Consider the following 13,643-nt stretch of genomic DNA (forward strand, 5'->3'; position numbering starts at 1 on the left):
TTGATTGGGTAGAATACCTAACCTTTGATCAAATGTTAATGTTTATAAGCATTGAATTCTTCTGCTATTGCTCCAAAAAAAAAAACAAATCTTTTTTTTATTCTTTTCTAGTACAACTATTAAACATCCATATTGAGCTTCTAAACAAGTTCAAGAAATTCAGGGGGTATCAAGAAACAGGGAAGATCCCAACTCAGGTGGTGGTCGTGCTGAACTATTACTTTTTTTTTTTTTTTTTAATTATATTAGTAACACAAGGATGCAGAAAGATCATAAAATCAGATTGTAAATAGGTATAAAAAAAAAAATTATATTTGTTACAGAGTTGGACAAAGATTCCAATATCTCTTCTACCAGTTACTCTCAACTACAACTTTAAGAATGCATAATCTATTAAAAGTGTAATAAAGTACTAAATATAAAAAATAATTAAGCCTGCGATAAAGTACCTTTTTCAATTAAGAACTGACAACAGCTGCCAACTGCTACAGGCAAGCATGGAGGAAGCAGTTAGTAGCTTGAGGAGAAGAACAAATTTGGACTAATCAACCCCCAAAAAAAAGAAAAATTTCAATTACAAAATAGTTGATTAGACAAATAAAGGAACACGTTACATGCATAGGACCGACAAATACTAATTAACACCATTAAAACAAACTACAGTTGTTGGCAAAGCTTTTTTTTAATTTATATGGTAAGACTTGTAGAAGATTATTAAGGTGGTCAATAAATGAGTGCATTTAATCCTTTTCTTAAGATGGTTAGCAACAAAAGTTTCAATTGAATTGACAATTTTATCTCTAAGTTACCATATCATGCCATGTGTAATGTTTCATGTTGGCCATTCCTTTTCTTTTTCCATCTTTCCTTTTTTGAGAAGCAAAACAAACTTAAATCACGATGACAACCTCGCAACTCTAATATAAAAGCAGTAGTGTGATGGTGAGGAGAACAGGTTGGGGTCCTGTCTACAATTTCATGGAAAAAAAGGAAATCTATGCAAGTCTCAACATCCCATGGTTAGGATTGCAGCCATGTTATGAATGATAGTAGTACCAAGTGCCAACCACACCTCTAACCCCAAGCTAAGAAGGGGGAAAAATTATAAGAGAGAGAAAGAAAAATAACTACTTATAATACAAAATCGAACATGGTAATTTTGTTAATTCTGTGATGCAATTATGTGAAGGGCAAGCTCTCTTAAATCCATATATGTCTCTTTTATAAGTCTTATCTGGGGTTGCGATGGCTAATAAAAAAGCACTTCTGTTACAAGTATTTTTTAAATTACGAAAAATTAGTTATCAAAAAATGGTAATTAAGCACTTCTGATACAGCAATTGCCTTTTGATTGTATCTTATGGGTTAATTTAGGTGTTGTTTATGAACTTCTTGTAAAAAAAAAAAAAAAAAAAAGCCCTAAAAGTGCTCTTTTTGTAGACGCACTATCGTAAAAGCAAACAAACCTTAGTTATATTTCAACTCGTTTCAACCTTAGTTGGCTTTCAAAGGGCTCCAGATTATAAAGCATTGGATACAATATGTATGAATTTCTCTATTCTAACTCGGTTAAGCTCTCTCTCCAAGTATGACATCAAAATCCAGCTTTGAGTTATTAAAATTTCCAACTCTTCTTCTGCAATAAGAAAGAACAGATTGAAATGCAGCAATGTTGCTGTTATGCTAGGGTGTATGTGCACGTAGGATCTTGAACTTACAAAAATAATTCAGAGACATATTGCTCATTTTTATGTTATTATTATCTGATTGAAAGACAAAATTCAGAGATCTGATTTCTACAGATGTTAATCTGAATAATAATAATAATAATAATAATAAAAGAAAAAGGCCCTTTGATATTAATTGTTGAATATGTAACCCAGACAAGGGCTATGTCTTCTTGATTTAGAAAGCTAGTTAGAGGTGGCAAAATGGGCGGGATGGGCGGGATTTGCTTGGGTTTGAGATGGAACCGAGTCATATGGGTTTGGGCCCAACCTTACCCATATGTGTTTTGGGACTAACTTGGGCGGGATCATTTTGGGATGGGTTTAGATTGATCCCGCCCAATACCCAAATCCATTTTCTACATATTTTTTTTCCTTTAATTCATTTTTTATTTTTATATAATTTTAATATTTTTGATTTATTAAATTTCTTTTAGTTTTATTAAATAAACATGCAAGTGCTTTATACTCAAGATTCCCACCAAAAATTGGATTAACAAATAAAGGAAAAGATATATATACAGCCATATTCCAACATATATCAAGATGGCCAAGGTCCTTAGGATGTTGAATATTTATCCTTATCATTGTCCAAGGATGACAGGTCTAAACTAACTGAAATGCTGGAAATTCTTGTGGATAATGACTAGGAAGACTACTAGATTATATTCGCTGGTATGACTATAAAAATTGTTAAAGATAATTTTTGAATCTAAGATTCCGTTTGGATTGACTTTTTTTTCAAAAAATAAGTTTTTCAAATACAATGTTACAGTAATATACAATAATTCAAGAAACATCCCATCCATATTAATATATCAAATATTTCAAAAAAATTTTATAGTAAAAATTTTTCATATACACTGCTACAATAAAATATTTCAAAAACACCTACCAAAAACAGCTAATCCAAACGGAGCCCTTGCCATTTGAGCCCAATGGGTACCCAAGTATTTTCCATCCTTTCCCATTCATTAATGGGTATAGTTGGGATGTGTCCCAACTTAAACCCAATACCAAATTATAATACCCATCCCGCCCAAAGTTCCTTTGGGCATGGGTAGCCCATTGGGACTTGGGACAAATTGCCAGCTCTAAAGCTAGTTCAACTCTCATTGCCTCTGTTTTCTAATTATTTCAAAAAAAAAAAAGGCAAAAATTTTGTGTCATATAAAGCCATAAAATATGTGTAGATGCAATCCTTTCAGCACTCACTATTGCTGAAGAGCAAGTCGCATGGAAAATCATTCAAAACGTTTCTTATATTTTACCAAATAAAATTTTTCGTCCTTTACTTTTAAAATATTAATTTTACGTCACTTACAATTCCAGTTAGCATAATTTTATTCCAGTCTAAGTTTCAGACCATTTTTAACTTAAAATCACCATATGACCCACATATAGTCATTTTTTATATACAAAAAAGTTAAATTTCATTTTTTAGAGGCAAAAATGAATATGAATTAGATCAAATCTCACATTTTTGAAGTAAAATGAATATAATTTAGGTTAGATCCTTCCTTTTTAGGGATAAAAATAATTATGTATCGGGTCACTTATTTAGCTAGAAATGAGATATTACTTTTTTGCCCAAAAAAAATGACCATGTATGGGTTACGTGATAGATTGATGGTAGAAAGTGGTCAAAAACCTAGATTTGGGCTAAATTTTACCAACTTAGTGTTGTAAGAGACGTAGAGTTACTATTTCAAAAGTGAAGGACATTTTGAACTATTTTTCCTAAAATAAAATCAACAAAAATAAAAAAAATGAGCTTTGCCGCCCTGGTCATTCTAACTAGAGGCATTCTTGTCAGAAAGTGTTGCATTGTTTTGTTTTTACTCTATTTGTTTCTTTTTCTCAACAAACTCTTAAGCTCCATATGTTTCAATTTCAAAAGGGTGTCCGAAATAGAAATTGCCTTTGTTGAAATAAATCCTTTGAAACGGAATATAGGTGTTCCTAAATTCTTAATATGTTAAAATTATAATTAAATATGCTCTTATCTTTTATTCCTTTATTGTCAATAATTAACCTAAGAGCCCCTCTAAATTGAACAAAAGGAAAATTAAAAAGGATTGTCAACCTCCAGTGGCCCAATTTCAATTCACTCAGATCTAACTTACTAACTACTCCAACCAAAACTCAAGTACTAAATGTGATTGCCTTTTCTACTGTAGCTTTTTTTTTTTTAAATGTGATTTATGTGAGTTAAAATGTAATTAAATAAACAGTCGAGAAGGCTTTGATCTAATAGTTAACATTGAAATCTTATGAATCGGGGAGGTTTTCATCTAATGGTTGAATTGAATGACCTGAGTTTTAATCTCCTTACTCTTGCCTACTAATTTTCTTTTTTTTTTTTAAAAAAAAAAATAAAAAGTAATTAAATAAACAAAAATCATTTAAAAATGTGTTAAGCAAATATTTACTATAGAATTTAAGCAAATATTCCCAAAAGAATGTTCAAAAAAAGTTTTCCTTAAGTAAATAAATAAAAATGAATTCAAAATGTGTTAAGCAAATATTCTCTCAAGAATTTTCAAAAAAAGTTTTCCTTATTTTAGTCGTGACGTTGGAGCCCACTAAATATTTGTCCTAAGATATCTTTGTGGGTTCTCTTCTTTTCCTTGACGCTTTGACGACAAAACGTGACGTAATAAACACCTTTGCCCTTCAAATAGAAAACGACACCGTAAGATAACGCTCAAATTGTCCGAAATCTCTCAAAATAAAAATTTGAAAGTCCCAAGTCTCTTTCTTTCACTCTTTCCTTCACTTTTCTTCCCACTCTCTCTCTCCGGTCTTCTTCAAAGCAAAAAAACTGAAAATTTTCTCTCAACAACATTTGTTTCCCGAATTTTACTCCTCCAATTTTAATCTGAGGCTCGAATCTGTAATTACAATTGATCTGTAAAATTGTTAAAGTACCATTAAACAATATGTTTGAGCCCCAACATTTGGTAGATTTACAAGATAACCGCTCAGCAACTGCTGCCGCCGGCACGGCTGAACCTAACTCGTGGCTTTCCGGCGACGTTCGCCTCCATCATACGGCATCCTCCTCTCCTTCTTCTCTGCACCGTACGCTCTCTGCGCTCTCCAATGCCTCAGCCGCCGGCAGCTATGACCCTGTCCTCTTTAACGACCTCGTCGAAATGGTCCCCCTCGTTCAGTCACTCATTGTAAGTAATTTTTTGTTTTTTTATTCTTGTTTGAAGTTTAAATCTGTTTTTTTTTTCTTTTTTGCTAATTAATGTGAAGCGCGAGGGTTGAATTTGAAAATTTTGGTTTGGGAAATTATTGTGTAGGATCAGAAGGTGAATCCTTCGTTTACTCGGAGAGGTTCAATGATCTATACCAAGACACCGTCTAGAGAATCACTTGCTCGAAAGGTACTATTTGTTTACTTATTTATTTACTTTATTATATATATATATTTATATATATATTTATATACTTGTATTTGTTATGCATAGTTTTTACTTGCTAGAAGATGATGGAAATGGAATTTGAACTTTAATTCACTTGTTCATCTGTTTTAGTTATGCGTATTTTTCTGCTTTATTGCACTAGTAACTCACTTATTTTGTTGGGGACGTCAAACTGTTGCCTGGTCTGATGGATAAAATTATGGAAGTTCATCATTCGAATTGAAATTAATGTGACTTTTGCATTATCAAGCATGTAGTGGGTTATAGATGTACTTACTATTTAGTATTGTGGCTGTGGACTCTGACTTGACCTGTGTTGTAACACATTGGGCAATGAGGTTCAATTATGAGAAGTGAACTGCGTTTATTAAGGATACTGCTAGCGGAGGATAAGCTGCCATATTTGCTGGAGAATAGGATGAGTGAAATTTTTGGTCAAGTGCACAACCGAGATTTTTTTTTTGGAACTAATTAGAAATACTTTGGAAAACACCAACATTTATCATCTAAAAATAAGATACACTTATTGGGGCTGTTTGAGTGCATGCCTCAGTTTTAATCCTTTGCAATTGGACAGACTAGAAGGTTCTCCAACCTTAGCTCTAGGAATTTTTACTTTTCTAGTTAATCCTACCTTGGAATTTTAGCTGCATAACTTCAGGCTTATCTTCGTAAATGGGCTTGGGGACTGTAAAACTCTTACCATTCCAGACTACTTGCTCGATGCTGAAAAATGCGTTCACTTAATTGTTCTCATTTTGCATAAAAATTTTTTACATCTCTTAATTTTGTTTGCTTAGGATAGTTTCGAGCTGGCAGCACATTAGGTTACGTTTAAAAACATGAAGTGTTAATTATCTTGTTCTTCTATTTATCTTATGGTGGTAGGTGCTCCAACCATGTTGTGAATGATTTCATGAACACCCTAACTGGGATTGGTCATGCCTGCTGATCAGCTTGAAGTCTTAGCACACACAACCCCCCACTTTCGTTTTCTTGGGACCCTAAAAGAAAAATTAAAATGCTTTCATTTTATATGAAGTTTCAAATCTTTGTATGTTCTTTTGTTCATTATACAGTTGGGTTCATGATAGCCTAGTTTTGCTTCATTTTAGTCGATTTCAGTGGTGATGTTTATGTTTGGTGCAGACAGCTGAAGTAAAGGCGAGGAATGGAGTTCAATCTATTCCTATGAAAAGGAATAAGGACCACAGGAATAACCAAGACAGAATTGCTGACAACTCATCTATGCTTTCAAGGTTATCACCAACAGAAAAGGATATGGAAGAATTGTTGGTTTTGAGAGAACAAGTTCTGGATCTACAAAGGAAGTTATCAGAGAAAGATGAACTTCTGAAGTCAGCAGAGATCTCAAAAACTGAGATTCTGGCCAAGCTAAATGAATTGAAAACTGAAGCAGCAGAAAAGGAGTTTTTACTAAATTCCACCCAAGTACAACTTGCTGATACAAAGGTTTGTTTCTAATGCTAGCATGTGGTGCATAATTAGTTCTCTTATTTCGTTAAGTTTTTCATTTTTCCTTTCTATCGAGTATGGAATCTTTTACTTACCCACAAAAAAAGTATGGAAACTTTCTCATTATTGCCTCTGTAATTGGTATTTCATTGACTCTTGTTTGCCAAAGCAACCTCATAATGGAAGAATCCAGTATGTATATCTTTTTTCCGTTTACAGTAGCTAATTCTCATTTATTGTGGCGTAAATGTAATCTTTGTGGAAAATAATTGCCTTTCTGGGTTTCTTCCTTTTTGTATCAAGAATTTTAAAACGCTGCATGCTCGTAGTTTGTGTAGTTGCACTTTTGAGTACTTAGGTGTTTCTTGCACTCTAGTATCTGTGGTTTTGGTTGGTGTGTGTGGTTGACCCTGGCAAAGCATGTGATCGTCTGGTAAACCATTGCTGACTATACATCTCCTATACAGATTAAGCTAGCTGACAAACAAGCAGCTGTGGAGAAGTTACAATGGGAAGCAATGACATCCAATCAACGTGTTGAACAGCTACAGAAAGATCTTAAAGGGGTGCAAGGAGAAATTTCATCATTTATGCTGGTATTTGAAGGGTTGGCAAGAAACGTTTCTACCCTTTCTGCTAAAGATTATGATGCTGTATCTTGTGCTTCAGATCACAATCCTGATCTTGTAAGTCAATGCCACCTAGTGGTGCTCTCTTTAGTGAGGTTATTCTTGTTGCTACGTGTTATTCAACTCTAATCGCTGTGGTTGTGTTGGGTTGGGAGGGTTGGCATCTTAGACATCTGTTGGTTGCTATGTTGTCTACAATTGAAATATATTTCTTTTATACAGGATGACTTGGATGAAATTCAGATGCAAAAACTAGAGGCAGCAAGAGAAGCATATGCCACTGCTGTTGCGGCTGCAAAAGTGAAGCAGGATGATGAGTCTATTGCTGCAGCTGCAAGTGCGAGGATGCATCTGCAGTCGTTTGTTATGAGATCAAAGAGTTCCAGCGGTGGCAAAGGAAATCCAAATGATGGAGTTTCAAGAATTATTGCAGAAACAGTTTCTATTAGCTAATTTAGGTGTACCTGCTTGAGGTGATGATTGTAGATTTGGCTGCTTGTTGATAATTAGGTGCATATCGTTCTTTACTAAAGTGTGAGTGAACTATTGCTCGTCATTTCCTTTTCTTCTTGTGCTTTTACATGTTGAATGGAAACAAAAAATGAAATGTGTACTAATTTGTGGTCAATGTTACTTTCTTGAATAGTGGTTACACGCCCATATTACATGGTATTATTCTTCTTAACTCTGAGGTGTTGTTCTTTATATGCTTTGGAAAATAATTAGGCGCATTTCGAAAATGTTGCTTAATTTTTTTTTTCGTTTAATTTTGTTCTGATCTTGATATTGGTCCTCATCCTTATAACTTTGCATTTGCAACTAATTCGGCAATAACATTTTTCAATTTTTTTTTTCAATGAAAGATCAGAGACTCGAGCATTCTTGTAGGACTCTCTAATGCGTTAAGTGCTACTCCATTCTTTTTTTTGGAATAATTACACAAACCTCCCCTGAGGTTTATGATGATTGTAGGGAGTACCCTCTAGGTTTGAAAAATTACATTAACCTCCCTTAAAAGGTACGTTGGGCTCACTTTGCTGATATAAGCAAAACATCCCCATTGATAATCCTGTATCTCCCTTAGTTGATTTTTCTCCTTAGAAATAAAATTCCTATGTAATTTTGAACATGATATATTGCTACATACTTTAAAAAAATTAGATATCGAATTCATTTCTCTTCCCTTAAATTAAAAAAAAAATTCACATGGACGAACCAAAAATTGAGTAAGCAACCCAATTTTGTAAGAATTTACAATTTGTTTTCAAAGTAATACAATGTTATGTAATATTGGACTGAGGTCATTTGAGTGGTTAGGACAAGAAAGAATCTACTATTCTTGCTCTTCTTTATTTTTTCTCTCTCTCTTTTTTAACGATTTGTTAACTTTAATTTTAAAAGTGCATCACATCATGGAGGTGTTAAATTGAGCAAGTCATGAAGGTTACTTTTGTGATTTTAACACCATAAAGGGAGGTAAGTGTAATTTTTTAAATAAAGGGTACCGCCTGCAATTATTATAAACCTCAGGGGAGATTTGTGAAATTATCCCCTTTTTTGTTATAAAAGCACAATTTCATTTCAATATTTGCACTAATAACAAAAAGTACATCATACTTGACACAAATACATATACATAACATTTGAAAAATCAATGAACATAAATATTACATTGAAGCTCCAAAAAGATAAACTGAATTGCTATTTTTAAGAGTTTTTGTAGAAAAAAAAAATTGTAGCGATTTGATATACACGAGATAAAAAAGTAATTAGAAAATGTGTTCATGGAAAACGTAAACATTTTTTTGCGAAAAACCACAATCCAAACAAGTTATCATGTTCAAATATGTTCCCACTCTTTAGCGCTGTATTTTACTATGTTCTATATGGTAAAAATTGTTCAGATTCGTTCGTGGATTTTCAAAATAAATACCAAATTTAGTTATGAAATCAGTTACAATGGACTTCATTTGTGCCGTTACATGATTCAACCTCGTAGACTTACAAAATAAACACCAAGTTTAGTTATGAAATCAGTGACATCCAATGGACTTCATTTGTGCCATTACATGATTCAACCTCGCGTCCTTGTGGTCGTGAGCCAAAACTCTACTCTCATGGTGTGATATTAGCCTATACATTCCAGTCAATAGACAGTTGAGCAGCTGATAAAGCTAAATAATAACTAAAGAAAATCTTGCCAAAACTTTGTAACATCACTAGCAAAGTTGGATAAATAGAATGTTAATTGTTACCATGAAACTAAAGTAAGAGTATAAAATTTGTGGGAGCTAAAGATTGTGAGAGACAACTGCAGCCTCTCAGAATCTACAACAATTAAGACGCACAACCCTTGCCTTGTGCTTCTGCAAGTGCACGTCTTCTGGCTTCGGCATATGAACAGGGCTGCCCATCCAATCCCTTCCCAATCTGCACATTGTATCATTACTTCACCTTTGGGATATTAACCAAAATGGTTCAAGAATTGATGTCACTCACTTGGTTTTTCACCTATTTCACTTACATTGGGAAGGCAAATGAACCTGTGCTGGCATCCGATTGATTGGAATCACTTGATTCAGCTACAGATAACATGGAAGACAAAGTTCTGCATTCATGAGGTCCATAGTGATTAATTTCTTTGATCTCATCAGGAATGCACTCTACTTCTACATCATTGCTTCCTTCTTCTTCAGCCTGCAGTCTTTTCTTGTTAAGAATTACTCTCACTCTTTGGGTTCAAGGATATTTCCCGAAGAAATTAATTACAGTTTTCAAGAATTCTGTGGGAGTAGGTTTATGTAAAAATCGCAGCATTTCAGCCTCCAATAGTATACATCACATTCTTTCTTGCAACAATGTGAGTACAAGATTTGGGTGATACATGGTATAACAAGATCAAATGATGAAAACTTTCAATATTAATTAAATGCTAAACATCATGCTTGTCAGTGCATTAACCATCAACAAATAAAATTTTATAAACATCCGGATGGATCAAGTGGTGAAGATTGAGATAATCTAATAATTACTTAATTGATGCAATTAAATATCCTTTATTCAAATTACATGTTAGGATCCTGTCAAGTTGAACATTGATTTTGATTTGGATGCAAGTTTGTAAAATGTGACAATTAGTCAGTATTTCGCTATTAATATCATGTTCTGTACTATCAGTTATAAATAAATCCATGGGGACAGAAGAAACCTTACATGTTCATCGCAGAGGGCAGTGTCTCCTGCAACATGGCTAGGGATGGAAGTTTCTTCAGCATTCTCACCACAATTCTGCGTCTTTTTTTTTGTCTCGAAGTAAGAAGATAAGACAATTTAAGACTACTAATTAACTAATTAAAAAAAAAAACAGCAAATGAAGCAACAGCAAAAAAAGAGGTCAATTGCTAACCGTATCATTTACCCTCCTTGAACGTCCCTTGGCAGGATTAATCGTGCCATGAGATGCCTCTGATGACCTTTTCTCTTTAACCATCTGGATTTCTCCATCATCTGTAAAGCAGAAAACAATGTATTCTTCTTCAGCAAAACTTGACATGCTTGATTCACCCCTCCTATCTTCGCTTCTCCTGCTACTGCTTTTTTGCTTCGGATTTTCAGGGGATGCCCTCTCCTGATCTCGGTTCTTTCTTCTTAATTTTTGTCTGCTGGTCTCACTTCTTCTACCCTCTCCAATAGGGTCGAAAACCATTTTCTTTTCTGGCACTTCATCAGTCGATGTAGAGCAATCCGGTTCATCTTCACAAGATATACAAATAGCCACATCAACCATAAAACATGTCGACCAAAAAGAAACGAAGAAATAAACGAAGGTCCAAAGAAAGAAAAAAAAAAGAGTACCATGTACTATGAAACATGTACTAAATGTATCAAGAATTGGACTGAACTTTTTTGTCGGGATTTCTATACGGATTATTCCTATTGCTTAGGCAGGTGAAGTTGGGGTTGTTTAGCTCTATTTGCTTGTTACCTATAAGAGGAAGCCTGCATGCATACAAACATGCTGCCAAATGCCTTACTCGCCATCTCACAAGCTGTGTAATCGTGGTTGTGCTCATTCTCTGAACCCTTTTTCCTGTTGAAGATAAAATGGTTAGTGGCGAATGAGAAAGATCTATCTATGGAGGAAAGGTAGAGATAGAAGAAATGGTGATTTGAATTTGAAATATGGTGAGAAAATGAATTATGCATCAAGCGGAGTTGGTCTGTTTTATGACTCCTCCTACTGTGATTAATGACAGTGAGCCAGTTATGATTCCTTGCTATGGAAACCAGAGTAAAACGTGGAGCATTACTTGGCAACTGTCCATAAAGGAGCATTGAGCATGCAAAGCAAATTTTCTATCATTTGTCCTTCCATAATTTGGTTCTACTAATAACTTTCCTAAAAAATTTCCCACAAGTCATTCAATAGCCTACAACGTTAAAAATTTCAAAAGGGTTGTTCTTGACAAAAAAAAAAAAAATTATCCCTGCTTTGTAGCTGTCAGGGTAAATAAAGGCGAATTTCTCAGAATATTGTTGAAATAAAAAATTATCATAAAAGCGGTGTTGTGGTGGGAGGATGGATGATATAAGGGTCGTCGCAGGTGGAATATCGGTGCAACAAAAAATTCAATCCATTTTTTTTTTTTATGTTCTTAAGAATCGGTACAATTTTATATTTCAATCGGATATCACCGTTGATTAATATATTTCAACAGTCGTGATTTGGAGGAAAAAATTTCTCAATCCTATTGCCGCAGACAAAATTTGCGATGAAGGAATTTTTAGTTTTTTAATTAAATTTTAATTTTTAATGTCGCACAGGACTAAATTTGTGGACCGTTAGATCAACGGTTAGTGAACAATTGCCATTTGCGGAAACCAATTATGCTTTATGAAGATAGCGTCATCCAATATGAATGTTAATTCAATTCATGCATCTGATCTTTACAGGACATATTAAAATGGAAAATTTGCAATAGGACACATGCAAAACCAAGCAAAATAAAAAATAATAAAAAATATAATTGATACATGGACATTTTTTAGGCTCCAAGAATTAGAGTTTTGAATATAAATTTCTTTGCATCCTCTTTGTTTCTCAAGTCCCACTATTTTCCTATTTTCTCAAGTCCCACTATTAGAGTAATGAACCCCTCCGTTGATGATGACGAGGAGCTAATGCTGAGCAAGTGCAAGTACCACCTTGAACGTCCGGATGATTACAATTGAGACGAGATCTATTACATGGAAGGATACATTAGAAATATGACTACTCTACTATTCCGCGCGATAAGGGTAAGAGGCGTCTTGGGGTGATATTTAAATTTTATGAAATTTTTTTCTCAAATCTCCCGTTATTATCATTCAAGTTCATGTGCTAATTATTGCACTCATTTATCGTTTAAATGGTTGAATGCTACATTATTTATCATTAATTATATTAACATTAAAACTAAAATATTAAAAAAGGATGACTTGGGCATATTTTATTTTCATTTAACATCATGCATGATTAGTACAATTCTTATAGGTAAATTAAATTTTAGATTTCGTGGTTAGGATTTCTATTACATGTTAGGGTGTAGTGATTTTGAGTTTAAAGTTAAGTTTATGATTAGGAATAGGGTTAGGTTTTAGAATAAAAAAAAATATTTAAACGAATCACCGCATATCAACTATGCAGCGATTCTTAATTGCATCATAATGCTTTGCCGCTCATGAAGTAGTTTGATTAAATAATAATTTGGCCTTCGCCGCTCGTTTTAAAAAAAAAAACGCTCCTTAGCTTCTCAGAGGAAAAAAAAAAAAGAAAAATTAAAACAATTTTTTAAATAAGCCTTCGTTGCTGTATGCGGCGACCCTTAATGTAGAACAAACTTCCAACTTACACCACTTTTGTGAACTTTTTTGATTTTAACAATATTCGTAGAAATTCACTGGTAAATAAATGATATTTCATGTTTGAAATTATAAAAAATTTGGACACACAATTAAAAAAAACAATTTATCATCAAATGACAGCAAACTTGTTGATTAGTCAAAAAAATTTGTCAAAAACAAGTCTTTTAATGAAATAAACTGCAAACATTCGAAATGCAAAATATCTGTCCAAACAGTAGTGTACAAAAGACTGACCTGTTTGTATATTTTGAGCAAAACAATTTGAACTTAGAAAAGAAAATTCTTGCGTATTCGAAATTTCGAATAATCGAGCAGAAATCCATCACGTGACTTGAGTTGGACATGCACGCGAGCAGCTGCAACGAGCAAACCTCCCTCCCCCGCCAAATCGTAGGTATTTATGTCTCTGTCTGATTTAATGACTTTAACAATTTCTCCCTCATTTTCCTCAACATTCGAAAAATTGCTCAAAA

The 13,643-nt window shown here is 33.7% G+C and overlaps 2 protein-coding genes across 2 annotated transcripts; one reads left to right on the top strand and one right to left on the bottom strand.

Annotated features, from left to right (window-relative positions):
* The first annotated feature begins 4,504 nt into the window (after positions 1 to 4,504).
* LOC113768084 (protein MICROTUBULE BINDING PROTEIN 2C) lies at positions 4,505 to 7,951 on the top strand. Its single transcript, XM_027312319.1, has 5 exons — positions 4,505 to 4,912; positions 5,039 to 5,122; positions 6,311 to 6,634; positions 7,105 to 7,323; positions 7,489 to 7,951. Exons 1-5 carry the CDS (start codon positions 4,670 to 4,672, stop codon positions 7,717 to 7,719), a joined length of 1,101 nt encoding a protein of 366 aa, XP_027168120.1. The 5' UTR covers positions 4,505 to 4,669; the 3' UTR covers positions 7,720 to 7,951.
* Positions 7,952 to 9,587: 1,636 nt separating this feature from the next.
* Positions 9,588 to 11,339, bottom strand: LOC113768904 (protein BREAKING OF ASYMMETRY IN THE STOMATAL LINEAGE). Its single transcript, XM_027313408.1, has 5 exons — positions 11,252 to 11,339; positions 10,673 to 11,019; positions 10,480 to 10,560; positions 9,791 to 9,963; positions 9,588 to 9,696 (listed from the first exon to the last, which is right to left on the bottom strand). Exons 1-5 carry the CDS (start codon positions 11,337 to 11,339, stop codon positions 9,588 to 9,590), a joined length of 798 nt encoding a protein of 265 aa, XP_027169209.1.
* Between the last annotated feature and the right edge of the window lie 2,304 nt (positions 11,340 to 13,643).

The sequence above is a fragment of the Coffea eugenioides genome, chromosome 4 (assembly GCF_003713205.1).
Source record: "Coffea eugenioides isolate CCC68of chromosome 4, Ceug_1.0, whole genome shotgun sequence".
Taxonomy (NCBI): domain Eukaryota; kingdom Viridiplantae; phylum Streptophyta; class Magnoliopsida; order Gentianales; family Rubiaceae; genus Coffea; species Coffea eugenioides.

Excerpts from the sequence above, each read along its gene's own strand:
- LOC113768084 (XM_027312319.1), top strand. The coding sequence starts at position 4,670 with ATGTTTGAGCCCCAACATTTGGTAGATTTACAAGATAACCGCTCAGCA. Across the intron at positions 4,913-5,038 it reads CCCTCGTTCAGTCACTCATT|GATCAGAAGGTGAATCCTTC; the intron begins GTAAGTAATTTT and ends ATTATTGTGTAG. Across the intron at positions 7,324-7,488 it reads CAGATCACAATCCTGATCTT|GATGACTTGGATGAAATTCA; the intron begins GTAAGTCAATGC and ends TCTTTTATACAG.
- LOC113768904 (XM_027313408.1), bottom strand. The coding sequence starts at position 11,339 with ATGAGCACAACCACGATTACACAGCTTGTGAGATGGCGAGTAAGGCAT. Across the intron at positions 9,964-10,479 it reads CTGCCCTCTGCGATGAACAT|GCTGAAGAAGAAGGAAGCAA; the intron begins GTAAGGTTTCTT and ends AAAAGACTGCAG. Across the intron at positions 9,697-9,790 it reads GGTTCATTTGCCTTCCCAAT|ATTGGGAAGGGATTGGATGG; the intron begins GTAAGTGAAATA and ends TACAATGTGCAG.